Source organism: Ochotona princeps, chromosome 2, assembly GCF_030435755.1.
Source record: "Ochotona princeps isolate mOchPri1 chromosome 2, mOchPri1.hap1, whole genome shotgun sequence".
NCBI classification, from domain to species: domain Eukaryota; kingdom Metazoa; phylum Chordata; class Mammalia; order Lagomorpha; family Ochotonidae; genus Ochotona; species Ochotona princeps.
Genome location: NC_080833.1, coordinates 9,723,886 through 9,745,089, shown reverse-complemented (window position 1 = coordinate 9,745,089; position 21,204 = coordinate 9,723,886). Strand labels below are relative to the sequence as shown.

General features: G+C 51.5%; 1 protein-coding gene across 4 annotated transcripts in view; it reads right to left on the bottom strand.

The window, feature by feature from the left end:
* The window catches only part of PLEKHM2 (pleckstrin homology and RUN domain containing M2), a 41,974-nt gene that overhangs the window by 4,137 nt on the left and 16,633 nt on the right, over positions 1-21,204 (bottom strand). For 2 of the 4 annotated variants that reach the window (XR_009246905.1, XM_058675595.1), the window contains exons 2-12: positions 11,384-11,490; positions 10,913-11,022; positions 10,412-10,511; positions 9,781-9,868; positions 7,751-7,937; positions 6,290-6,349; positions 3,561-3,789; positions 779-1,606; positions 535-604; positions 339-429; positions 95-159 (exon numbers count right to left, since the gene is read on the bottom strand). Coding sequence is in view for 3 of the 4 variants with exons in the window: in XM_058675595.1 (XP_058531578.1) it covers positions 95-159; positions 339-429; positions 535-604; positions 779-1,606; positions 3,561-3,789; positions 6,290-6,349; positions 7,751-7,937; positions 9,781-9,868; positions 10,412-10,511; positions 10,913-11,022; positions 11,384-11,490 (1,935 nt within the window). In the remaining variant the exon portion in view is untranslated. Of the gene's footprint in view, positions 1-94; positions 160-338; positions 430-534; positions 605-778; positions 1,607-3,560; positions 3,790-6,289; positions 6,350-7,750; positions 7,938-9,780; positions 9,869-10,411; positions 10,512-10,912; positions 11,023-11,383; positions 11,491-21,204 lie in introns of those variants that run through there. The other 2 variants (XM_058675599.1, XM_058675604.1) reach the window with 2 other exon arrangements.

Here is a 21,204-nt window from a genome sequence, read left to right as displayed (position 1 = left end):
GATCTGGCATAGGAAGAGGTGGCTTCAGGTTTGGCTCTCGGCCCTGGCCTCGTCCACGGAGACCGGAGAGTGTCAGCTTCAGACTTGAACTCACCGACACATAGTCAAGTTCATTGTAAGAAACAGCCTCTTCTACCAGGTATGGTTTCTCTGTGGCCCCTGGGAGAGGAGACCCCAATACCTGTTAGCCCACTGGCCTCTTCTCCCTCCTGCCTCCCCACCCACCTAGAGGGGACCCGCTTGTCCTGTAAAATGGCAGACTGGGAAGACACGGGACATTCACAGAGGGGAGGGTGCTGGGAGAAAGGGTGGGTGCCCGCCCCCAGTGGGTGCAGCACCTTTGCGCAGCAGGTAGACATAGCAATCTGTGAGCAGCACGTACAGCAACTGCAGGTTGCCCTCCATGTGCCCAGTACTCATCCGGATCATCTGAGGGGCCAAGGTGCACGGTCATGTGCGGGGCCCCCGCACTGCCCTTTCTGAGCGGGCCTCAGCCTGGCCTGTCCCGCCCTGGCTGTGCCTCCTGGGACTCACTTTGAACAGCTGCTCCTCATTTTCTCGGAACACATGGATCATCAGCAGGAGTAAGTGGTTGTTGTCTACTCTGAGAGGGACGAACGTGGGAAGGACGGGGTCAGGGTGCAGCGGCTCCCCCTGCCCCAGGGCTGTGGTGACGAGGCAGGGGCTTCCCCCTCTCCACCTCCCAGGGCTGGCTTTCCTGGCACCTGCTTGCAGGCTGGGGAGCCGCGCACTGGACCCCCTCCCTGGGCTTGCTCACCTGAACTCTGAAGAGTGCGGCACCTCAGAAGGGCTCCCCTGCCCCTCCTCCACCCCTGAGTCCTCAGCACTGCTCAGACTCGGGCTGGGCTGGTCCCGCTTGAGCTGGGGAGCCTCCTGGGTCCTGGGCTCTGGCTCGGGCACAGGCATCTCGCTTCCTGGGGCTGACTGGCCGTGCAGTTCCTGGGCCTCCCCAGTGGTGTCCCCTAAGGGCCAAGGCGTCGGCCCCTCTCTTCCTCCTCCTCCCGTTTCTTCTTGGCCAGCAGTCGCAGGGCCACCAGGAACATGCAGCGGTTGGCCAAGCCCTGCAGAGTCATGGTTGCCGCCACTTGGTGCAGCAGCACTTGGACTCTGGACGGTAAAGCGGTAGAAGTCCATGGGGGCTGGAAGCCCCTCACTAAAGTTGCAAAATGGCGGCTTCTCCGGGGCTTCCCCGGGAGAGCCGGTCCGAAAGGACTGGTCTGGGGGCTCGACGGCAGAACACCAGGTGCTGGGGTCCAGCTGCCCCTGGAGCTGGTCGATGACCTTGCTCAGGGGCTGACCCAGACGTTCCATGGATGTGTCTTTCATCTCGGGGATCAGTAGGCCCATGGGGCCGGGCTCTGAGCGCTCACTGCTCTCTGTGGCGCTGCTGGGCCCTTCTCCCTCGTCCTGGGGAGAAGCCAGGGTGGTGTCCGGGGAGTCCCGGCCGAGTCCTGGGCTGGTCACGAGGCTGTCGTCGTCCTCCTGCCTGGCACACTTGTGCTGGCCAGTGGGAGGGTGAAGGGAACTGGCTCCCTCCTCCGGCCTGGGCTTCTTCTTCTTGCCAATCTTCTTCTTCTTGCTGACCCTGGAACAGCAGTGGTGGCCCGGATGTAATATCTGAGTTACTGAGAGACATCAGGTGGGGTCAAACAGCTGATGCTGGGCGTGGAACCTCCGTGGGCAAGGCCAGTATCTTTGTGGGCACGGGCTATGGTAGGTGACAGGCCCCATGGTGTCCCCAGTGCTATCAGATGAATAGTACAGAGTGGGGCCATGGGGCATGAAAGACATACAGACACCAGCAGCAGAGGAACCGACGGCTGACAGAGGAGCCAGCTGCGTCCATCCGGGACAAAGCCAGGCCGCACTCAACTGGCTTCTCCCTGAGGCCACCTCTGAGGACAAGGAGTCGTCCTAGGTGCCTGAGCTGCCGGAAGCCTGCAGACAGCAGAGTCTGAGCAGACTCACTTCCCCTTAGGTGTCATCCCAACTAAGTCACCCAGGAATTCACTCAGGGTTCAAACTCCAGGCCCCATTCTTTGGTTGAATAGGCTGGAGAATGTCTGGGGAGGCTGGGGGAAGGTGCGGGGAGGGGGCCTCTGTGTGCCACACCCCTCCTATTTCCCTGTTCTTTGAAACAGCCAAGCTGAATGAGAATTGGTACAAATCTCAGAAACTGTTCACGGGCTTTCCAGAATCCCTCAGGGGTAAGTCGGAAGGTGGTCCCTAGCCCTAAATGTACCAATCGTTCTGGCCGCCCTGCTGTGGTGCCAGAAGGCAGCTTGGCTGCTGCCTATGCTGGCTACCTGAGGCTCTCTCAGCAAATCTTCCCTTCTTTCTTTCTTTTTAAATATCTTTCTATTTATAATGAAACACAAATTTACAGAAAGAAGGAGAGATACAGAGAGAGATCTTCTATCTGCTGATTTACTCCCCAAGTCGCCACAACGGCCAGAGCTGAGCCAATCCAAAGCCAGGAGCTAGGGAGTTTCTTCTGGGTCTCCCATGTGGGTGCAGGGTCCCAAAGCTTTGGACCACCCTTGACTGTTTTCCCAGGCCACAAGCAGGGAGCTGGATGAGAAGTGGAGCAGCCGGAACTTGAACCAGTGCCCACATGGGATCTTGGCGCTTTAAAGGGGAAGGATTAGCCAACTGCGCCATTGTGCCAGGGCCTGCCCCCTAAATCTCATGCTGAAACCCTTCCCTCCAGGCAGGGCCCTGGGAGGTGATTAGGGAGCGAGGGCAGACCCGGCAGCAATGGGAACAGGGCTCCAGAGGGCTTCTGCCTTGCCCCACCACATGAGGACACAGGGAGGGCAGATGTCCGAGACCAGAGGGCAGTCCTCGCCAGTTTGGCTCAGGCCCCCATCCCACAACTGGGGAAACCTGCCTCTGTCGAGGTCTGCAGCCTTTGGTGCAGTCCCAGCAGCCTGAGCAGACAAGCATGGACCTTCAGGATGTTTTTTTTTAATCTATTTAAAAAAATAGAGCCAGAGACACACTAATACACATACACACAGAATCTTCCATCCATGAGTTTACCCCAAATTTCCAAAGCCAGGAAATCTGGGTTTCCCTTGTGCTTGGGCTGTTTTTTACTGCCTTCCCAGGCAGGAAGCCAGATCAGAGATGGAATACCCAGGACCCAAACCAGCACACATAGGCTTAACCGGCTCTGCCACGTCAGCCCCAGGGACAGGCCTTGTGATGGGCTTGTGACACAGCGGGTTAAGCTGCCACTAAGGATACCTGGTTGGAGTCCTGGCCATCTGGCATCTGGCACGCCCAGCCAATGCTCCCGGGAGGTAGGACAATGATGGGAGACCAGCCTGCAGTTCTGTTTCCTGACTTCAGGACATGTGGGGGACAAATCACCAGAAAGAAGGAAAATCTCTCTCTGTACTTCTTCTCTTGTTCACTCTGCCTTTCAAATAAAGAAGTCACAATTCCCCAGAAGGGTCTCCGAGGGGGCGACTGACTGCCCTGGACCACAGACAGTCAGGCTGCCTGCCCACACTGCTGGGGCCCTGCTGCCTCACCTGATGACCTCGAGCTCAGCACTGGCATCAGGCAGCTCAGGCACCTGGGACTCCTCCTTGTCCTCAGAGGTGGCATGCACAGGGGTCGTGTCGGGGGAGGACACGGTCTCAGCCTGCTCCTCGTTGAAGGGGTTGTGGCGCTGAGTGGGACTCCTGGTGGACGCCTTGCTGCTGGTCAGGTCTGAGGCTGTGGAGCGGGGCCCGCTGACGGTGTCTGTGAGGTCTCCGTCTGGTAGGAAAGGAAAATGGCCCATCAGGCACCTGCCTTATTTCAGGAGGGGCCTTCTTTCCAGGGGATCCCGGTGGGGTGGCCCACCCTGACAGGAGGTGGCATTTGCACATTAGAAGCTGTGCAGGAGGGAGCACCACTACTAGGCCAAGTTAGTGTTAAGCACTCCAAGGTGAGGCAGCTCCCAGGCTCAAGGCCCTTAAGGATGGTGATCTTGATGCCTCCAGGCTGGGGCCCACAAAGAGATAACAGGAGCACCCCTCTCAGGTAACCCCAGAACACGCCTCTTTAGGATGTGGGGGGAGGTGAGCAGCCCCTGCAACCCAACCCCACCAGCAGGGCTGACATGCCCCAAGAACTCTGAAGGGCCCTGCAGAGGCAGACAGCAAAGAACACAGAGCAAGACCTCAGAGATGACGGATATAGCAGGAGGCAGGGCTCCAAGGAGAAAATGGAGAGCCATGGGGTGGGGGTCAGGAAGGGAGGGCAGCTGGGAGTACAGAACACAGGGGAGAGAATGCGGTGAGGGCACAGGGCCAGCAAGAACACGGTGGAAAGAGGAGGGGTGAGGCAGGCCACCCCAGGGAGGAGGCTGCCTCTTCTCCCTGAGCCCCTCACCCTGCGCCAGTGCCTTTAGGGGTGATGCTGAGAATACGGGTCCCTTCAAGCCCCAGCTTGCTGGCTGTCCTGACTGCCCCTTCATGGTGACACCCCCTCCCACAGCTCCACTTGGGGAGAAGGTGGAGGGTTGTGGCAGCTCCTCCAGCAGAGCTGGTCTAACCTGCCCTCCCCACAGGCTGGCCAGGTCACACTGGCACAGGAGGCAAACCAAGCACAGCTGTGTGCAGATGGAGCCACTGAGGCAGAATTCAGGCCTGGCTCGGGGAGCTGCCTGTGTGGGGCTTACTGCCAGAGACAGCTCCAATTGCCCAGGTCTTGCTGGCCATGATCAGTTCTGACGAGATGAGCCCATCCTGCTCTGATTCGTTGTGGGTTCTGGAAACCCTGGGGCAGCAGTCTGCTGGTGCAGCATACCCCCACGCAGAGGAACATGACATCAGGCAAATGAAGGGACTAAAAGAAACCAGCAGCTCTGCCAGGAAACACTAGCAACACAGAAGACTGTAGGTCTCCTGGGACACCAGAGACCTCATTCTCAGAAGCAGAAACACCGCCTCTCGGTCAGGGACGGCAGAGAGGGCTCCATGCAGGCCCCATGTGGTGCTGTTCCAGTCCTGCACTGGCAGCTGTTCAAGGAGGCACGTGGGCAGCCTCCGATGGTACCCACCAGCTCTGTAAAGAAGCCAATGTCCTCCCAAGAGGACCTAGAGTCTGGTGCGACCTCCAGGGCCAGGAAGAGTACCCAGGCTCCCCTGAGAGCTGCCACTCTGTGCTCAGGAATTTGGTGATGCGCAAGGAAGTCAGGAGGGCAGGAGGCTGCCCTGGGGCCTGGCCTGGCCTGAGCCCCGGGGACCTCGGGGAGCTCAGAAGGACTGCAGAGGAAGGCCAGGCACTGCTGTCATGTGACCGAGCCAGGCTTATCAAGAGGGGTTAGTTGTTAGACTCAGCGGGGAAACCAGCACCCAGCACACGTGCTTCAAGGAGAGAGGCTGACAGGACAGATGATGTCACGATGGAATTCTGGTTTTCGGGCCAATGCTCCTTAAAGGTGGAACCCTTCCATGTGGGTCCTGGGCCAAATGACACCATTCATTTCTTCTGATGTCATGTCTCTTTTCCCCCCGGTTATACTGTTTCATAGTCATGTAACTTGGGAAAAGCTCCTGGGTCAGGCATCACTGAGACGGGGAGCAAGCCACTGTGCGCCCCCCACCTCAGGGTGAGGGGGCTTTCACCACCCCCATTCCAGGCTGCACATGGCCCCCAGACAGGAGCTCTTTAATAATAATTGGAACCTGAAATGGCCTCCGACTTAAAAGAGGAACATTCACTCATCTGAAACTTTCAATTTGCAAAACCTTGGCAACCTGGGTGATGAGCTTCATGAATTAACGCAAGCCCAGAGAGAAACTCCGGACACAAAGCCAGCCAAGCGCTGCGGCCCGGAAGACAGGGCGAGGGCCTGACAGGTGTCATTTCAATCCGCCTCAAGACTATGAGGAGCCATCTCCCTGCAGGAGGTCTTCCAGAACAAGTCCCTGCTCACTGGGCTGCTCCAGCAGCACTTCCCCACATACCTTGGATACACCAATGGGTACAGGGTGACCCAGTGTCCCCCAAAATGCAGCCACTTAGCAACTGCCCCAGGCCAATGTCCCAAGACAGGAGTGCTGTCCTGGGAGAGAAGATTCACCTAGAACCAAAGGCCAAGTTCTCTTGCAGAATTCCATCTATTAGAACATCAAACTTTGTTTTATTATGATCATTGTAATATTAAGATTTTATAAATAATAAGGAGCTGATTTTGAAACATGCAGCAAGCTGGGCATTGAAACATTGCAAAACAGGAAAAAGAAGGTCCCAGCGGACTCTGTCCCACCTTCCCAGTCTGTGCTGGGTACAGACGGCACTGCTGGAAACACATCTCCAAAATCATAATCTACAAAAATGAGGGACAAAACTGGAGATTAGAAACAGGCGGTGGAAGGATGGGGTGAGTAGGGACAACAGGGTGGGAGCCAAGGGGAGAGGAGAAACCAAGAGAGAAGAACCTTCAACTTTGTACCTGTTCTCAAAGGGCCTCTGGGGAATTTACTAAGAGCCTGGCAGCTACTCAGCTTGGGCCCTGACCCAGGAGCCACGTGGCTGTCCCAGTCGTGGGGACAATCCCTTCCCAACGACCCAGAACTGTGTTCTTTTTTTTTTATTCTTTTTTTTTAAATTCATTAATTACATTGTATTATGTGACACAGTTTCATAGGTACTTGGGCCAGAACTGTGTTCTAATGGAGATAGGCTCCCTGAACGTGACCTCTGCACCAGGACGAGGTCCTGTGTTGTAGCTCCAGCAGCTCAATCTCTAAACTACCGGAGCTGGATGGACTCAAGGAGACATCCCATCTCTGCCGGCCTGAGTGCTCCCCCAGATCTCATCCTCTGACTTCCGCTCTAAGGCCGTGAACCTAAACCACGAGATTGAGTGCCCAGTTCCTCTTGCAAGTCTTGCTATCAGCAAGTCTCAAAGTGACCTCTATCTGGGGCCTCTGGTCCAAGGCACAAGCAAGAACTCCGTGCTGAGGCAATCCTAGGGAACCAGGGCCTGAAGCCGTGTGTGGGCCCCTTCTCCTGGAGGTGAAGTGGGTGAAGGCCAGGAAGATGCCAGGCTCCCTCAGGTGATGAAGGAGGAACGGCCAGTTTTTGTAAATGAACAGCAAGGCCAAAGTTTGAAAACAAAAAATAAAAACCGAACAGGTTATCCATACAACTTGTTGGATGGAGATAACCTCCAATGCAACAGGTATGACCATCCTAACACACCAGCAGAGAGGGCAGAAGCTCCTGGCTCCAGCCTGGTCCAATCCATCCCGTAGACGCAGGAGTTGGGGGAAATAGGAGAAGTTGGTGAGTCGGCCTTTATTTGGCCCGGTCTGGCTCTCTCCCCTCTTCCCAGGGGTTGCTGAGCCTCTCTGCCTAGAACCTGGGGTGGGACAAATCTTGCCAAGGCAGACAGCACTCACCCCCTGCACCAGCAGGCCATGGTTTCCAGGTTGCTCTGCTAATCCCTCCTCACCCAGAAAACCACCCTGGCATGTGACCAAAACCTTCTGCAAGAGAGCCTAACACTCATACAATTCTGTTTGGGCTCTTTGTGCCAGGAATTTGTCTTTTAGCTCCCCAAAGGACTCCACGGAAATACAAACGTAGAAAATGGCCAACCCTGTTCAAGGGAATTTCACCCACCAGAACAAAGCTGGATGAGAGGTGCCCTGGCCTGGCTGAAGCAGCTCCAGGTCTCATTCCGGGCAGAGGTTCAGCTCCCATCTGCCCCTGGACCACTTACCCTCACTGGATGGGGCGATGGCACTGTCGTCCCACTCCAGGTTGGTGGAGGTGACAGAGTTGAAGGAATTGAGGGAAAGGCTATCTGAGCCATGGACCGAGCTGGGAAGGCGGTCTTCAAAGTCCAGCAGGTACTGAGGCTTGTAGTAGTCAGGCATGTAGGGGGCCAGGTCTAAGTAAGGGGCATCCTGGAGAGACAAGGTGGAGGGACACTCAGTGGAGGCTTCAGGTGTACCAGAAAGCAGGCCCTCCACAGATGGCAGCAGGAGTCTTGCCAGGCCTGGAGACACAGATCTGCCTCTGCCAAAGCCCTCCCCAGGCTCCTTTTCCTTGGGAGATCAATGAGCGCATCCAGAGGTAAATTCAGGGATAAGCTGCTAAAAAGAGTCATGTGAGGGGCTCCCAGTGTAGCACAGCCAGGTAAGCTGCCACCTACAATGGTGACATCTCATCTAGGCTCTGGTTCAAGTCCCAGCCACCCACTTCCGATCCAGCTTCCTATTAATGTGCCTGAGAAAGCAGTGGAAGATGGCCCAAGTGCTCGGGCTCCCACACCCACATGGAAAACCTGGGAGAAGCTTATAGCTTCAGCCTGGCCCAATCCCGATCACTGAAGCCATTTGGGGAGTGGACCAGCAGATGGACGATCTGTCTGTCCTCTCTGTGCAACTCCTTCAAATAAACAAATGAATCCTTAAAACAAAACAAAAAAACACCCCAAAGAGTAACGTGAGAGGTCTTGCTATTGGAGCTGTGGACTCCAATATTGCCTCGTTCCTTCACTGTGAGAACCACACATTCTGCCTCATTCTCACTGCCAGCACAGTCCTTCTCCTGTCGGCTGCTGGAGCCAGGACGAAGGGAGGGGAGGACACATTCAGGACACAGCGGCTACAGCCCCCAAGTGGCCCAGGCCTGAGAGACGCTTTGGAGCCAACAGAAAATCCATTCACTGCTTCACTGTCTTTCCTTTTTTTTTTTTTAAGATTTATTTCATTTTTTATTTGAAAGTCAGATGTAGTGAGGAGGAGAAATAGAGGGAAACATCTTCCGTCCGTTGATTCCCTCCACAAGCGGCTGCAATGGCTGGAGTTGAGCCGATCCAAAGCCAGGAGCCCGGAGTCCCCTCCAGGTCTCTTACACGGGTGCAGTTCTGCACCCACTTTCTCAGGCCACAAGCAGGGAGCTGGATGGGAAGCAGGGCTGCCGGGATTAGAAGCAGCGCCCATACAGGATCCCAGTATGCACTCAAGGTGAGGATTTCAGCCGCTAGGCTACCAGGCCAGGCCCAATTGATTCACTTTCTGAAGTTGTAATTATCCACAGTCAACCACAGTCTAAAAATATTCAATGGAAAATTCCAGTTGTCAACAATTCATAAGTCTTAAATAACTTCTGTTAGTGTATTGTTACAATGGTCCTTTTTTGTTGTTGTTAATCTTTTACTGTGCCTAATTAAAAAATTAAACTTTATCATAGCTATGCATGTATAGAAGAAACAGCGTTTAGAAGGTTTAGTACTATCTGCCATTCCAGGTATCCACTTAAAACCCCTCCCTGCAGCAAAGTGGGACCACTGTGCAGTGTGTGCTGGCGAGGGCAACCAGCAGCACGTCAGACGGGACATGTGCACTGTGCCATCGGAACCCCAGGAAGCCCAGGGAAGAATCAGCTGTGCCTGTTGTTTTTTTTGTTTTTTTTTTTTACTTTTTTTTTTAAGACAGAGCTACAGAGAAAGGAAGAGACAGAAAGATCCTCCATTTGCAGGTTTACTCCCCAAGTGGCCATAATGACTGGAGCTGAGCTGATTCGAAGCCAGAAGCCAGAAGCCAGAAGCCAGGAGTCTTCTCTGGGACTCCTATATGAGTGCAGGGTTCTAAGGCTTTGGGCCACCCTCCACTGCTTTCTGCTGACCATGAACACTTTCCTCATCTAAGCAAACTTCTGAGATGCTCTCTAAAAAGGACCTGACAAGTCAAGCCACCACCCCTCCTTTGTCTTCCACCAGCAGTAGGGGCCAAGGTGTCTCACCAGGTCCAGGTTGAATCGAATGAACTCCAGCCCAGACACCAGGGTCAGGAAGAGAGCGAGGTGGTCGTGGCTGCAGACCAGGGCGTTCCTAAAGGACACAGAGGTGACAATGGTGCTTGCCTGCCTGCCTGCCAGCTCATCTCACTACCAAGCCAACTGTGTTGAGATTAAATGTTCGACCTTCTCACTCCTGCAGCCTGTTCAATAGCCCTTTCCTTCCAGCATCACTACCAGTTTGGGGCCACCTGGCACTTTCCCGCCCACATCTTTGGAGATGGGCCTTTAGCATGGCTCATCTGGCTCTCGGACACAGCCAGGGTGTAATATTCTGTCCTAGCAGCCACCCTTGAAGGGGGCCCAGCCCAGGGGGACACTCGGATCAGGTCTGAGGCCTGGGTAGAGGGTCAGGCAGCTGCAGAGTATCACACTGGACACAGGAGCCTGGACCAGATACCAGTGCCCCTGGCCAAAGCCACCAATGTGCCAGCAAGTCTCTGAAGGCTCTGGGGCAACCAATATGTCCTCAATGTGAATGCCAGGCTATGCCGTGGAGGCTTCTCATGGGATGAGTTTTTGGGAGGAGGCCTGAGGGGTGTTCTGGGGCTAGTGAGAGCAACCACCCAACACGCACTTGAAGTAGTACTTGTGCAGCAGGCCCAGGTTCTCCTGGAACAGCCGCAGGTAGCTCTCCAAGGAGTTCTCGTTCAGGGCCAGGTACAGCCAGGCCCGGCCTGTAAACAAAGGCAGCAGTAACCAGAAGGAAAGTCTGTCAGGCAAAGGCAGAAAGAAGGAGCATGAGGGGACCAACAGCCCTCTCATCTGTTGGGGTACCAATACTAAACACGCACTGGCCTGGCGGTGGCCGGAAACTCTGAGAGAGAGCTTTGAGAACTACAAAGACTGCCTACTCCTTCTGCCTCCTGGGTTCAGAGTGGGACCGGACAGGAGCCCAGCATCCTCCACCCCACCACAACAAGCTACATATGCAGGAGAGGCCTTGTAGAGGGCACAGACATCTTAACACCCCAAAGTATCTGGGTATCCCAGTGCTAACCCCCTGGTCCTAAGCCCCGAGCTCCCCATAGGGAGGGTGGCAGCTGGCCCTGCCCCAGGTCTCCCTGGTGCTACTCACTGCGCCCCAGGTTGGTGGCCACATGCTGCAGCACTTCAATCTGCTTGATGGCCTCTCGCCGAGTGAAATGCACCACAAGCACCCAGTAGCCAGAGGAGAGGTCTTGCAGGCTGAGAAAATAGGAAAGGAACTGCTATGACCTGAATGGGGCCACTTTGGGAAGCTGCAGCTAGCCGGTCCAGCAGCCTACATGTCCATCGTGAGCTCAGTGTGCGGTGGATTCTCTCTGAGTCCCACAAGCAACCAATGCACCCTCGCCTTGCCACTTGACCTGTGGCTAATCTGTCCCACAAAGCTTACGCTGTCTTGAGATGCTTCACTAGGCTGATGACAGGCAGCTCAGGGGAGAGGGTGGGACAAATCTGTCTGTGAAGGGGACGATAAAGGGCAGAAAAGATAGGCTCAGGGGTTCCTCATGGCCCTGGCTGGCAGTGTCCTGTGTCCCAGGCTCCAACAACTGCCCCGTCTCACCCGTACAGCAGGGCGTGATCCAGGTGCTCACACAGACGTTGCAGGACCTTGTCATGATTCCGGATGGCAGGTGTCTCATCCTCGCACGCGGCAAAGTAGCTCTGCAACTAAAGAAAAAAATGTCCCCTGAATCAGAAGAGTCATAGAAGTTGTGGAATTGGGAAGGCAGCAAAGACAAGCAGTCAGGTGACTCAGCTGTCAGGATCGCACTGCCCTGCCCAGGAGTGTAAGCTGTCCTGGGGATCCTACAGAGCAAAGCCTGCATCCTTCCGGCTCAGCCCCCAGGGGTTCTCAATCACTACTTGGCATAGTGACAATCTGCTGAGTTGAGGGCTTCACTGTCCATGCATGGCTCTTAGGCAGGGCTGGACTGGGCCAGGGTCACGCACTACACAACTCCAGGGATACCACACAGGACACTGTCTATACACACACCACCCACAGCTCAGTGCCAGGGTCCGTGCAGTAGGTGTGAATGACACAAAGGTGTGAAGAGAACAGCTCCCTGCATGGCAGGGCCCAGGGAGCTTCCAGCTACTTGGCAGGGCCTAGCGGATTCATCTCTGACCACCTTGACGCAGTTTTCACTCCCTTTCGCATGGGCACTCAACCACCCCACTAAGAATTTTGTATTGAGGCATTGTCTGCCCCTGTGAGATGGCTTTTACAACCAACATGAGCTTAAGAGTTAATGTTACTGATAATGTCCTGGTAAGTGGGCCTTTAACTGCACACAGGAGTACAATCAAGCCCATGCTGTTTCCAGACACCTTATTGTGCACCTACCCATTGCCATAAAATCTGGCCCGGACATTGAGCATGCTTCCTGGGAAATGGCTTGATAAGAATTTTACGAACTAATGGAAATGATGGGAGTATGGGTTAATGCTGTCAGGACAAAAAATATAGCTACTGGGACCCTAAAAGCTATCTTGTTACTGGGACCCTAAAAGTTATCTTGTTACTGTGACCCTAAAGGCTATCGTGTTACTGGGACCCTAAAGGCTATCCTGCTAAGGCAAAAAATATAGTTACTGTGACCTTAAGGGTTAGCCTGTCCTTGCAACTCTTTAGAACATAGAAACTGTAGTTGCTTTAGCTGCTTTCATAATTTCTAACTAGAGGAAAGATAGGCTGATTTCACTAACATCACAAAGATATACTTTTGATTATTGTTTGATCACTTATGAGGTTGTAGAACCTGCAGTTGTAGAGGAACTTAATGTTTGAAACCTTTTGTCTCAGATCTTTGTTTTTTTCTCTTGTGATGTATTCCTCACATTAAGTGATGGTTAAGTTGTAGAATAAGAATTATAGCAAGAGTGTATTACTGAATAAGATGTGTTGCCTACTGAGAAATTCTTGGCTGCAATGTTGGAATGGATAATGCCCTGTCTTAAGGTGAAACAATTTGTAGAATTATCTTTGGAAACACTCACTTGTCCATTGTAGAATTGAAACATAAATGGAGTAAACCTGGCTCATTGCTAATTACAATTCTTTCCGCCATTATAACTCTTGCTTTGCTTGTTCAGTTAACAAACTGTGTGAGCTTGCTGACCTAATGGCCTTTAGTGCCAATGGCCCGTAATCCCCATAGACCAAGACCCCGGACTTACTAACCCATACATAATTCAAGGTAGGGGCCTGGTTGTCACAGGTGGCGCCAAGGTTAGAGCCCAGACCTGAGGAGAGTGGATGAAGACTGGCAAACCAAGATAAGCAAGGAATGCAGAATTCTTCCTCAATCATTTCTCAAGAAGTTGTAAATTGTGCCCCCCTGAAGCTATGTCAAAATGCCCCTAAAAAAAAACCCTGTACTGCTTCTGTATAAATAAAGCGGACAGCTTTCTTGCATTGTCCACAATGATCAAGGAATCCTAGTGGTCCGTCTCTCCTTTCTTTCTCTCTTCTTCTTTCTACGCCTATCTCACGCACCCCTCCCGAACTCCGAACTCTCGGCTGGAGCTGGACTCCGGCAGCTCAGAGTTGTACAACCCAGTGGCCCTGCGTGGAGCTGCCCTCTGCACACTGAGGGCAGATAGCCTGGGAAACCTGCTCTGACAGCCTTCTGGCCAAAGACTGACATGGGGCATGGGATTATTATTATTTATTTAAATATTTATTACAAAGATAAAAGGGTTACAGACCCAGGTGGGCCTTGGTTTCTCATCAGAATGAAGTAAGGGGGCAGGTAAGATTTTCCCTCCTGTGTCCAGGAGGATGGAGATAGAGAGGCGTGGGGGCTGAGAAAGTGCGCCACTCCTTGGTGTCACATCAGGCATAGGGGAGTGGGAGGTGGGGGGCGGGGGAGGCAGCAGTTATTTGAGGCCTCAAGGAGAAGAATGTTCCAAGGGTGTTCTGTGAGTGTTCTTTATTGTTCTGAGACTTCGTTGCCTTGTTACGGTAGAGGGGACCATGATGAGGTGAGGTGAGTCTAGGTGTCAGGCTCATGTCACATCCTCCCCTGGACAGCAGGGCAGATGAAGCGCAGCCCAGAGTGGACCCTGAAAGCAGGCAGGGTGAGGGTGCTGGGGCTGAGGTCTCAGCAGCCACTGCTGCAGCAGCAGCGCCCCTGCCAAGCAAAGTCCTAGCGGGGAAAGCCTGGCCAGGACTGGGTGAGCATGTGCTGGTACGCTGTGGCCCTTCCAGGCGCCCGGATGGAAAAGAGCCCCAGCAAGAGAGCACAGATTCGCCAAATATTCGTCCAAGTTAAAACTCTAGGGACAAACTTGTTCTCAAATGCTTTCTGGAAACAGTGGTGGAGAACAGTAGCAGAAGGCAAAGACCAGAAAGCATGCGCTGTTGGAGGGGGGCCAACCATTCAGCCCCCACCACATCAAGAGTCACTCTGTCTGGGGCCAAAGCCAGCCCAGCAGCTCTGCCGGGCACAGCCTGGCCGCTCCCCGCCTCCTGGGGTAGGCAAATCAGGGCTGCAGCAGGAAAGGTTTCCAGAGCTGAAAGGAGGCTTGACCGGCCTAGGGAAAGCACACAGCTGCCTCTCAGCTGAGGCTACAGCATTCTCGGGCACTTGTACATGCCCAGCGCTGCAATTGGGGGTCGATTCCCCTCCCCCTTCCTTTCAACACCTCTGAAGAAAGTTGTACATGTTTGTGCTGGAATGATTCTTAGGGATTTAGTTCAACTTCCTCATTAAAATGAACTAGAGATATTTATTCCTTTTTTTGATTATAGAAGTAGTCGCCCTCACCAGAACACTTGGGAACTATGGAAAAGATTTTATTTCTGCATTTATTTTTAAACAGAGAAGGAGGCCAAGAGCTTGAGAAGAGGTTCAGCTCTCAATGCTATTTTTAGCTAAATGATCCACCTGTGGCTGGAACTCAGCTGCTCAGGCCAAGAACCTTTAAATAAAACACAGAAAACATCAGCTCGTCAAAAAAGACACAAGCCACCCAGAGGTGTACACACAACCTAAGTACCTCCTGCTCCCTGCACAGTGTGGCACATACAAAGCATAAAAATGAAAGGATCATGCTATATTCAGTGTCACCATTTCATTACCCACAGATCTGCTATATTTGTTTTCTTTATTTATACTTAATTTGTTTGGGGCTGTTGTAGCCTAGCTAATTAAGCCTCCACCTGCACTGGGGGCACTCCCTGTGTGTTCCAGCTCCAGTACTGGGCGGTCCACTTCCAGTCTAGCTCTTGCTTAAGCTCTTGAGAAGGCAGTGGAGGATGGCTCATGTCCTGGGGTCCCTGTCACCCATATGAGAACTGGATCAAGTTCCTGACTCTGGCTTCAGCCTGACCTAGCTCTGACTATTGTGGTCATTCAGTGAGAAATCAGCAGATGGAAGATTTCACTCATTCTTTTTTTCAAAACTTATTTATTTTTAGTGGAAAAGCAGATATACAGAGATAGGAGATACAGAGAGAACCTGGTGCGGTAGCCTTGCTGCTAAAGTCTTCACCTCACACACACCGGGATCCCATATGGGTGCTGGTTGTAATCCCGGTGGCCTCACTTTCTTTTTTTAATTTTTTTTTTTTTAATTACAAAGTCAGATATACAGAGAGGGGGAGAGACAGAAAGGAAGATCTTCTGTCCAATGATTCACTCCCCAAGTGAGCCACAACGGCCGGTGCTACGCCAATCCGAAGTCGGGAACCAGGAACCTCTTCCGGGTGTCCTATGTGGGTGCAGGGTCCCAATGCATTGGGCCGTCCTCGACTGCTTTCCCAGGCCACAAGCAGGGAGCTGGATGGGAAGTGGAGCTGCCAGGATTAGAACCGGCGCCCATATGGGATACCAGCGCATTCAAGGCGAGGACTTTAGCCGCTAGGCCATGGCGGCGGCCCCTCTTTCCATCCAGCTGCCTGCTTGTGGCCTGGGAGAGCAGTCAAGGACAGTTCAAAGCCTTGGGACCCTGCACCCGCATGGGAGGCCCAGAAGAGGCTCTGGGTTCCTGGCTTCGGATTGGCCCAACTCCGGCTGCTGTGGCCACTTGGAGAATGAATCAACGGATGGAAGATCTTCCTCTCTGTCTCTCCTCCTCTCTGTATATATGACTTCCCAATTAAAAAAAAAAGAACGAAAGAAAAAAAGAGATACAGAAAGGAAGATCTTCCCTCTGCTGGTTCACTCCCCAAGTAGCCATAACAGCTGAAGCTAAGCTGATCTGAAGCCAGAAGCCAGGAGCTTCCTCTAGGTCTCCCACATGGGTAGAGAGTCCCAACGCCTTATGCCGTCCTCCACTGCTCTCCCAGGCCACAAGCAGGGAGCTGGATGGGAAGTGGAGCAGCTGGAACATGAACTGGTATCTATATGGAATCCTGGGTGCAGATAAGAGGAAGATTTAGCCAGCAAGCAATCATGCAGGGCCCTCTTTCCCTTTCTTATTTCAAGGGCAGAGAGACAGAGAGACAGAGAGAGAGACAGAGAGAGAGAGATCTTCCACCCATGGCTTCACTCCTCAAATGCCTGGCTCCTGGCTTCGGAGCAGCACAGCTCCAGGCATCGCAGCCATTTGGGGATTAAACTAGCAGCTGGAAGATCTCTCTCTTCTGCTCTCTATAAATCTGCCTTTCAAATGAAAACAAAAAAAGGAGAAGTGCAGAGTGACTTAACAAAAACTCCAACGTGGGTGCATTAGCAGCAAGATGGATTAGAATTACAATAGCCCCTGATCAATTATGTAAGCATCTCTAAAATAAAAATTAAAAAAAGAAATTGTGGTTTTCACTAAAATATGCTAATATATATATATAAAAAGCAGCACAATAGCCAAGACTCAAACTGGCACTATAATATGGAATGCTGGTGTTGCAAGTGGTAGCTTAATATGCAGCATCACAAAGTAAGCCCGTTTACCTTGCTGCAACATATTTTAAAATACGATGCATCACATATTTTTAAATTTTTATTTATTTTATTTAAAAAGTAGAGTTACAGGGGTTAGTGCCATGGTGTCACAGGCTAAGCCTCAGCCTGTGGCACGGGCATCCCATATGGGCACCGTCTTTTGTCCAAGCTGCTCTACTTCCAATCCAGTTTTCTACTGGTGGCTTGAAAAGACAGTGGAAGATGGCCTAAGTCCTTGGGTCGTCTTTCACCGATGTGGGAGACCTGGAAGAAGCTCCTAGCTTCAAACCAGTTTGCTCTGGCCTTTGCGGCCATTTGGGGAATGAACCAGTGGAGGAAGATCTGACTCTCCTCTCTGAAATCTGCCTTTCAAATAAATAAAAATACCTTTTTAAAAAAGGCAGAACTACAGGGCTCAGTGCATTGGCTCAATGGCTTAAACATTCCCTTGTAAGCACCAGGATCCCATGTGGCACCAGTTCATGTCTCCACTGCTCCACTTTCCTCCAGCTCCCTGCGTATGGCCCAAAGCCTTGGGGGCCATGTACCCTTAAGCGGGATCAGCTCAGCTCCAGCTGTTGTGGCCACTTGGGGAGTGAACCAGCAGACAGAAGATCTTTCTCTGTTTCTATTTCTCTCTGTAAATCTGTCTTTCCAATAAAAATAAACAAATCTTTTAAAATGGATTAAAAGGATTGCTTAGAGCTGACATGCCCAATATAATAGCCAGTAGCTGCTTTCTAAAAGATTTTTAAAAATACTTTGATTCCAGGGTGATGGCTTGATTGGCTAATCCTCCACTTCAAAAGCACTGGGATCCCATGCAGGCGCTGGTTCATGTCCTGGATACTGTACTTCCTGCTTGTGGCCTGGGAAAGCAGTGGAGGATGGCATAAAGCCTTGGGACACTGTACCCCTGTGGGAGACCTAGAAGACGCTCCTGGCTTCAGATTGGCTCAGCCTTGGCCACTGTGGCCATTTGGGGAGTAAATCAGTCGATGGAAGATCTTTGTAGATCTGCCTTTCCAATGAAAATAAATCTTTAAAAAAATGTACTTATTTTTAAAAGGCAGAGGTACAAAATGAGAAGACAACAGAGAAGGATATCTTTCCATCTGTTGGTTCGCTCCTTAAATGGCTACAACAGCTGGGCTGGCTTGGTCAAGGCCAGGAGCCAGGAAGTCCAGCGAGGTCTCCAGGTGGGTGGCGGAGTCAAGCTCTGGGGTTATACTCCACTGCTTTCCCATTCCTGTTAGCACGGGCTTGAACTGGAACCTCTAAGGGTTGCAGGTGGCAGTTTAACCCACTGCCACAAAATCACTAGCTATTTAAGTTGAAATTAATTGAAATGAAACAATTAAAAATTCAGTCCTTTGGGTACACTAACTACATTTTATTCTACTATGTATTTGAAAGCCAGAGTTACAGACAGGAAGAGACAGCCAGAAGCATTCCATCTGCTGATTTACTCCCCAGATGGCCACCATAGCTAGGCCTGGGCCAGGCTGAAGCCAGGAACCATGAATTTCATCCTGGTCTCCTCCATGGATTGGCAGGGGGCCAAGTAACTGAGCCATCTTACAGTGCTTTTTCCAGCCCATTAGCAGGGAACGGGGTTGGTAGTGGAGCAACTGGGACTTGAATTGGTGTCCATACGGAATGCCAGTGTTGCAGGTTTTATCTGATACGTCACAAAACTGCTCCCTATTTTCTCTTGCTTTTTCAATTTATTCTGAGAGACAGAGAAGGCTTTCTTCCCCGCTGGCTCACTGCTCCAATGTTTGCAAAGCCTCGGGCTGGGCTAGGGCCCTGGTCATAAGCTAGGACTGCAGCTTCCCATGGTCTTATTTCTGTTTTTACTAATCATGGTTTTTCTTTAAAGGTTTATTTATTTTTATTGGAAAGGCAGATTTACACAGAGAAGGAGATACAAAATGATCTCCCATCTGTTGTTTCATTCCCCAAGTAGCTGTAATGCTAGGAGCTGAGGTGATACAAAGCCAGAAGCCAGGAGCTTCTTCCAGGTCTCCCATGTGGGTGCAGGGCCCTAAGGTTTTTGGCCATTCTCTACTGTTTTTCCAGAACACAAGCAGGGAGCCAGAAATGGGAAGTGGAGCAACCAAGACACAAGCCAGCGCCCATATAGGATTCTGGTGTGTGCAAGGTGAAGAATTAGCCATTAAGCCATCGTGCTGGGCCCTACTAATCACATTTTAAATGCTCAATAGCCACTTGTGATACGTGACTTGTATACTGGAAGTGCAAATATACAGCAGTTGTATCATTGTAACAAGTTCCATCAGGTAGAGATGGTTAACAATAACAAATCCATTGTCTCAGTCAACCAAATGACTTGGCTCTTGGTTAAATCTGAATCCAGGTGTAAAGTCATGACCAGGTTGTCCACCCTCAGTAACTAGTATTCCGTTCGGCAGGTTACTGGCGGCTGGTTCTCTAAGCACTCTTTTCCAGCAAACAGATTAGTAAGAATTTTCCATTTTCTAAGGAGACAAGGAGATCCTGAGTCAATGCTACGACCTCGCATGGATCTTGAGAGGAGCAGGGAGGAGGAAAAGGATGTCTATAAAATAGCTTGTGAGAAGTCGAGGAGCGCAGTCAACAGCTGAGCAAACACTTTGGGAGCTGGTCAGCAAAGCTCAGGCTAAAGGCAAACAAACACCACAGGTCATCCCCACGCCACGGCGCGACAGCAGCAGGCGACCGTTTCTTCCACCAACAAGACTGGTAGGCTCTGAGAACACCACAGGTCATCCCCACAAGCCATGGCGCGACAGCAGCAGGCGACCGCTTCTTCCACCAACAAGACTGGTAGGCTCTAAGAACAGGAGTGGGACGAAGGCATCACAACAGAACTAACGGAATGAGTGTAAAAAGCATTGCTAAGCTTGGAAGCACAATCACCATCCTTTAAGCAAACTTACTGTTGGGTTGCACTCAGTGCCTGCTGGTGAAGCTGGTTAGCTTTAGCTAATTAGCCACTGTTTACTGAGTGTCTACTATGTGCGCCAGGAAGAACAGAATGGCCACAAAGGTGGATTGTGGAGACAGACAACTGGGTTTCTTTTTTTAAAAGATTTATTTATTTTCTATTACAAAGTCAGATATACACAGAGGAGGAGAGACAGAGAGGAAGATCTTCCATTTGATGATTCACTCCCCAAGTGAGCACAATGGTCAGTGCTGCGCCAATCCGAAGCCGGGAGCCAGGAACCTCTTCCAGGTCTCCCACATGGGTGCAGGGTCCCAATGCATTGGGCCGTCCTCGACTGCTTTCCCAGGCCACAAGCAGGGAGCTGGATGGGAAGTGGAGCTGCCGGGATTAGAACCGGCGCCCATATGGAATCCCGGGGCGTTCAAGGCAAGGACTTAAGCCACTAGGCCACGCCGCCGGGCCCGACAACTGGGTTTCAATGTTAACTCTGGGCAAGTTACTTAGCCTTTCTAGTCTGTGAAGTGAGTTTAGTAATAGTACCTTGTCAAGAGCATTAGGATAATGCTAATACTATATTTATCAAAGTACATGATACCTTATAAACTGTTGATAAACATGCACAGCTGTAAAGATTACAATACACCCTACAAATACAATTTCATTTAACCATCAGAGCAACCCACATAAGTGGTCACAAACTTATCTTTGCAGAGTCAAATTGTCTTTTAAAGATTTATTTTTTTGTGCCCAGTTCGATGGCCTAGTGGCTAAAGTCCTCGCCTTGAACACACTGGTATCCCATATGGGCACCAGTTCTAATCCCAGTAGCTCCGCTTCCCATCCAGCTCCCCCTTCTTGTGGCCTGGGAAAGTAGGTGAGGACGGCCTGAAGCCTTCGGACCCCACACCCACGTGGGGACCTGGAGGAAGTTCCTGGCTCCTGGCTTTGGATCGGCGCAGCACCAGCCACTGTGGTCACTTAGGGAGTGAATCATCAGATTGCAATAAAAATAAAATAAATCTTAAAAAAAAAAAAAGATTCATTTTTTTTTTATTGGAAAGTCATATCCACAGAGCAGGAGAGAGAGGAAGATCTTCTACCCATTGATTCACTCCCCAACTGACCACGAGGTCAGGAGCTGAGCTAATCTGAAGCCAGCAGCTTCTTCAAGGTCTTCCACACGGGTGCAGAGTCTCCCAAGGCTTTGGGCCATCCTCCATTACTTTCCCAGGCCGCAAACAGGGAGCTGGATGGGAAGTGGAGCTGCCGGGATTAGAACCAGTGACCATATGGGATCCCAGCACCTGCAAGGCAAGGACATTAGCCGGTAGGCTACTGTGTTGGGCCCCAGAGTAAAATTTTAATCCAAAGTTACTGTACCAAATCTGGACTCCTAAATGGATAATATAAGAGGGAATTTTTAAGAAGTTCATCAAAAATACATTTTATGAAAAGGAATTTTAGAATTTCTTGCAACAAAATAATTGAATTCATTTTTTCCATGAATTTTTTGAAGTCCCTTCTGTTTAAATTCTGTTC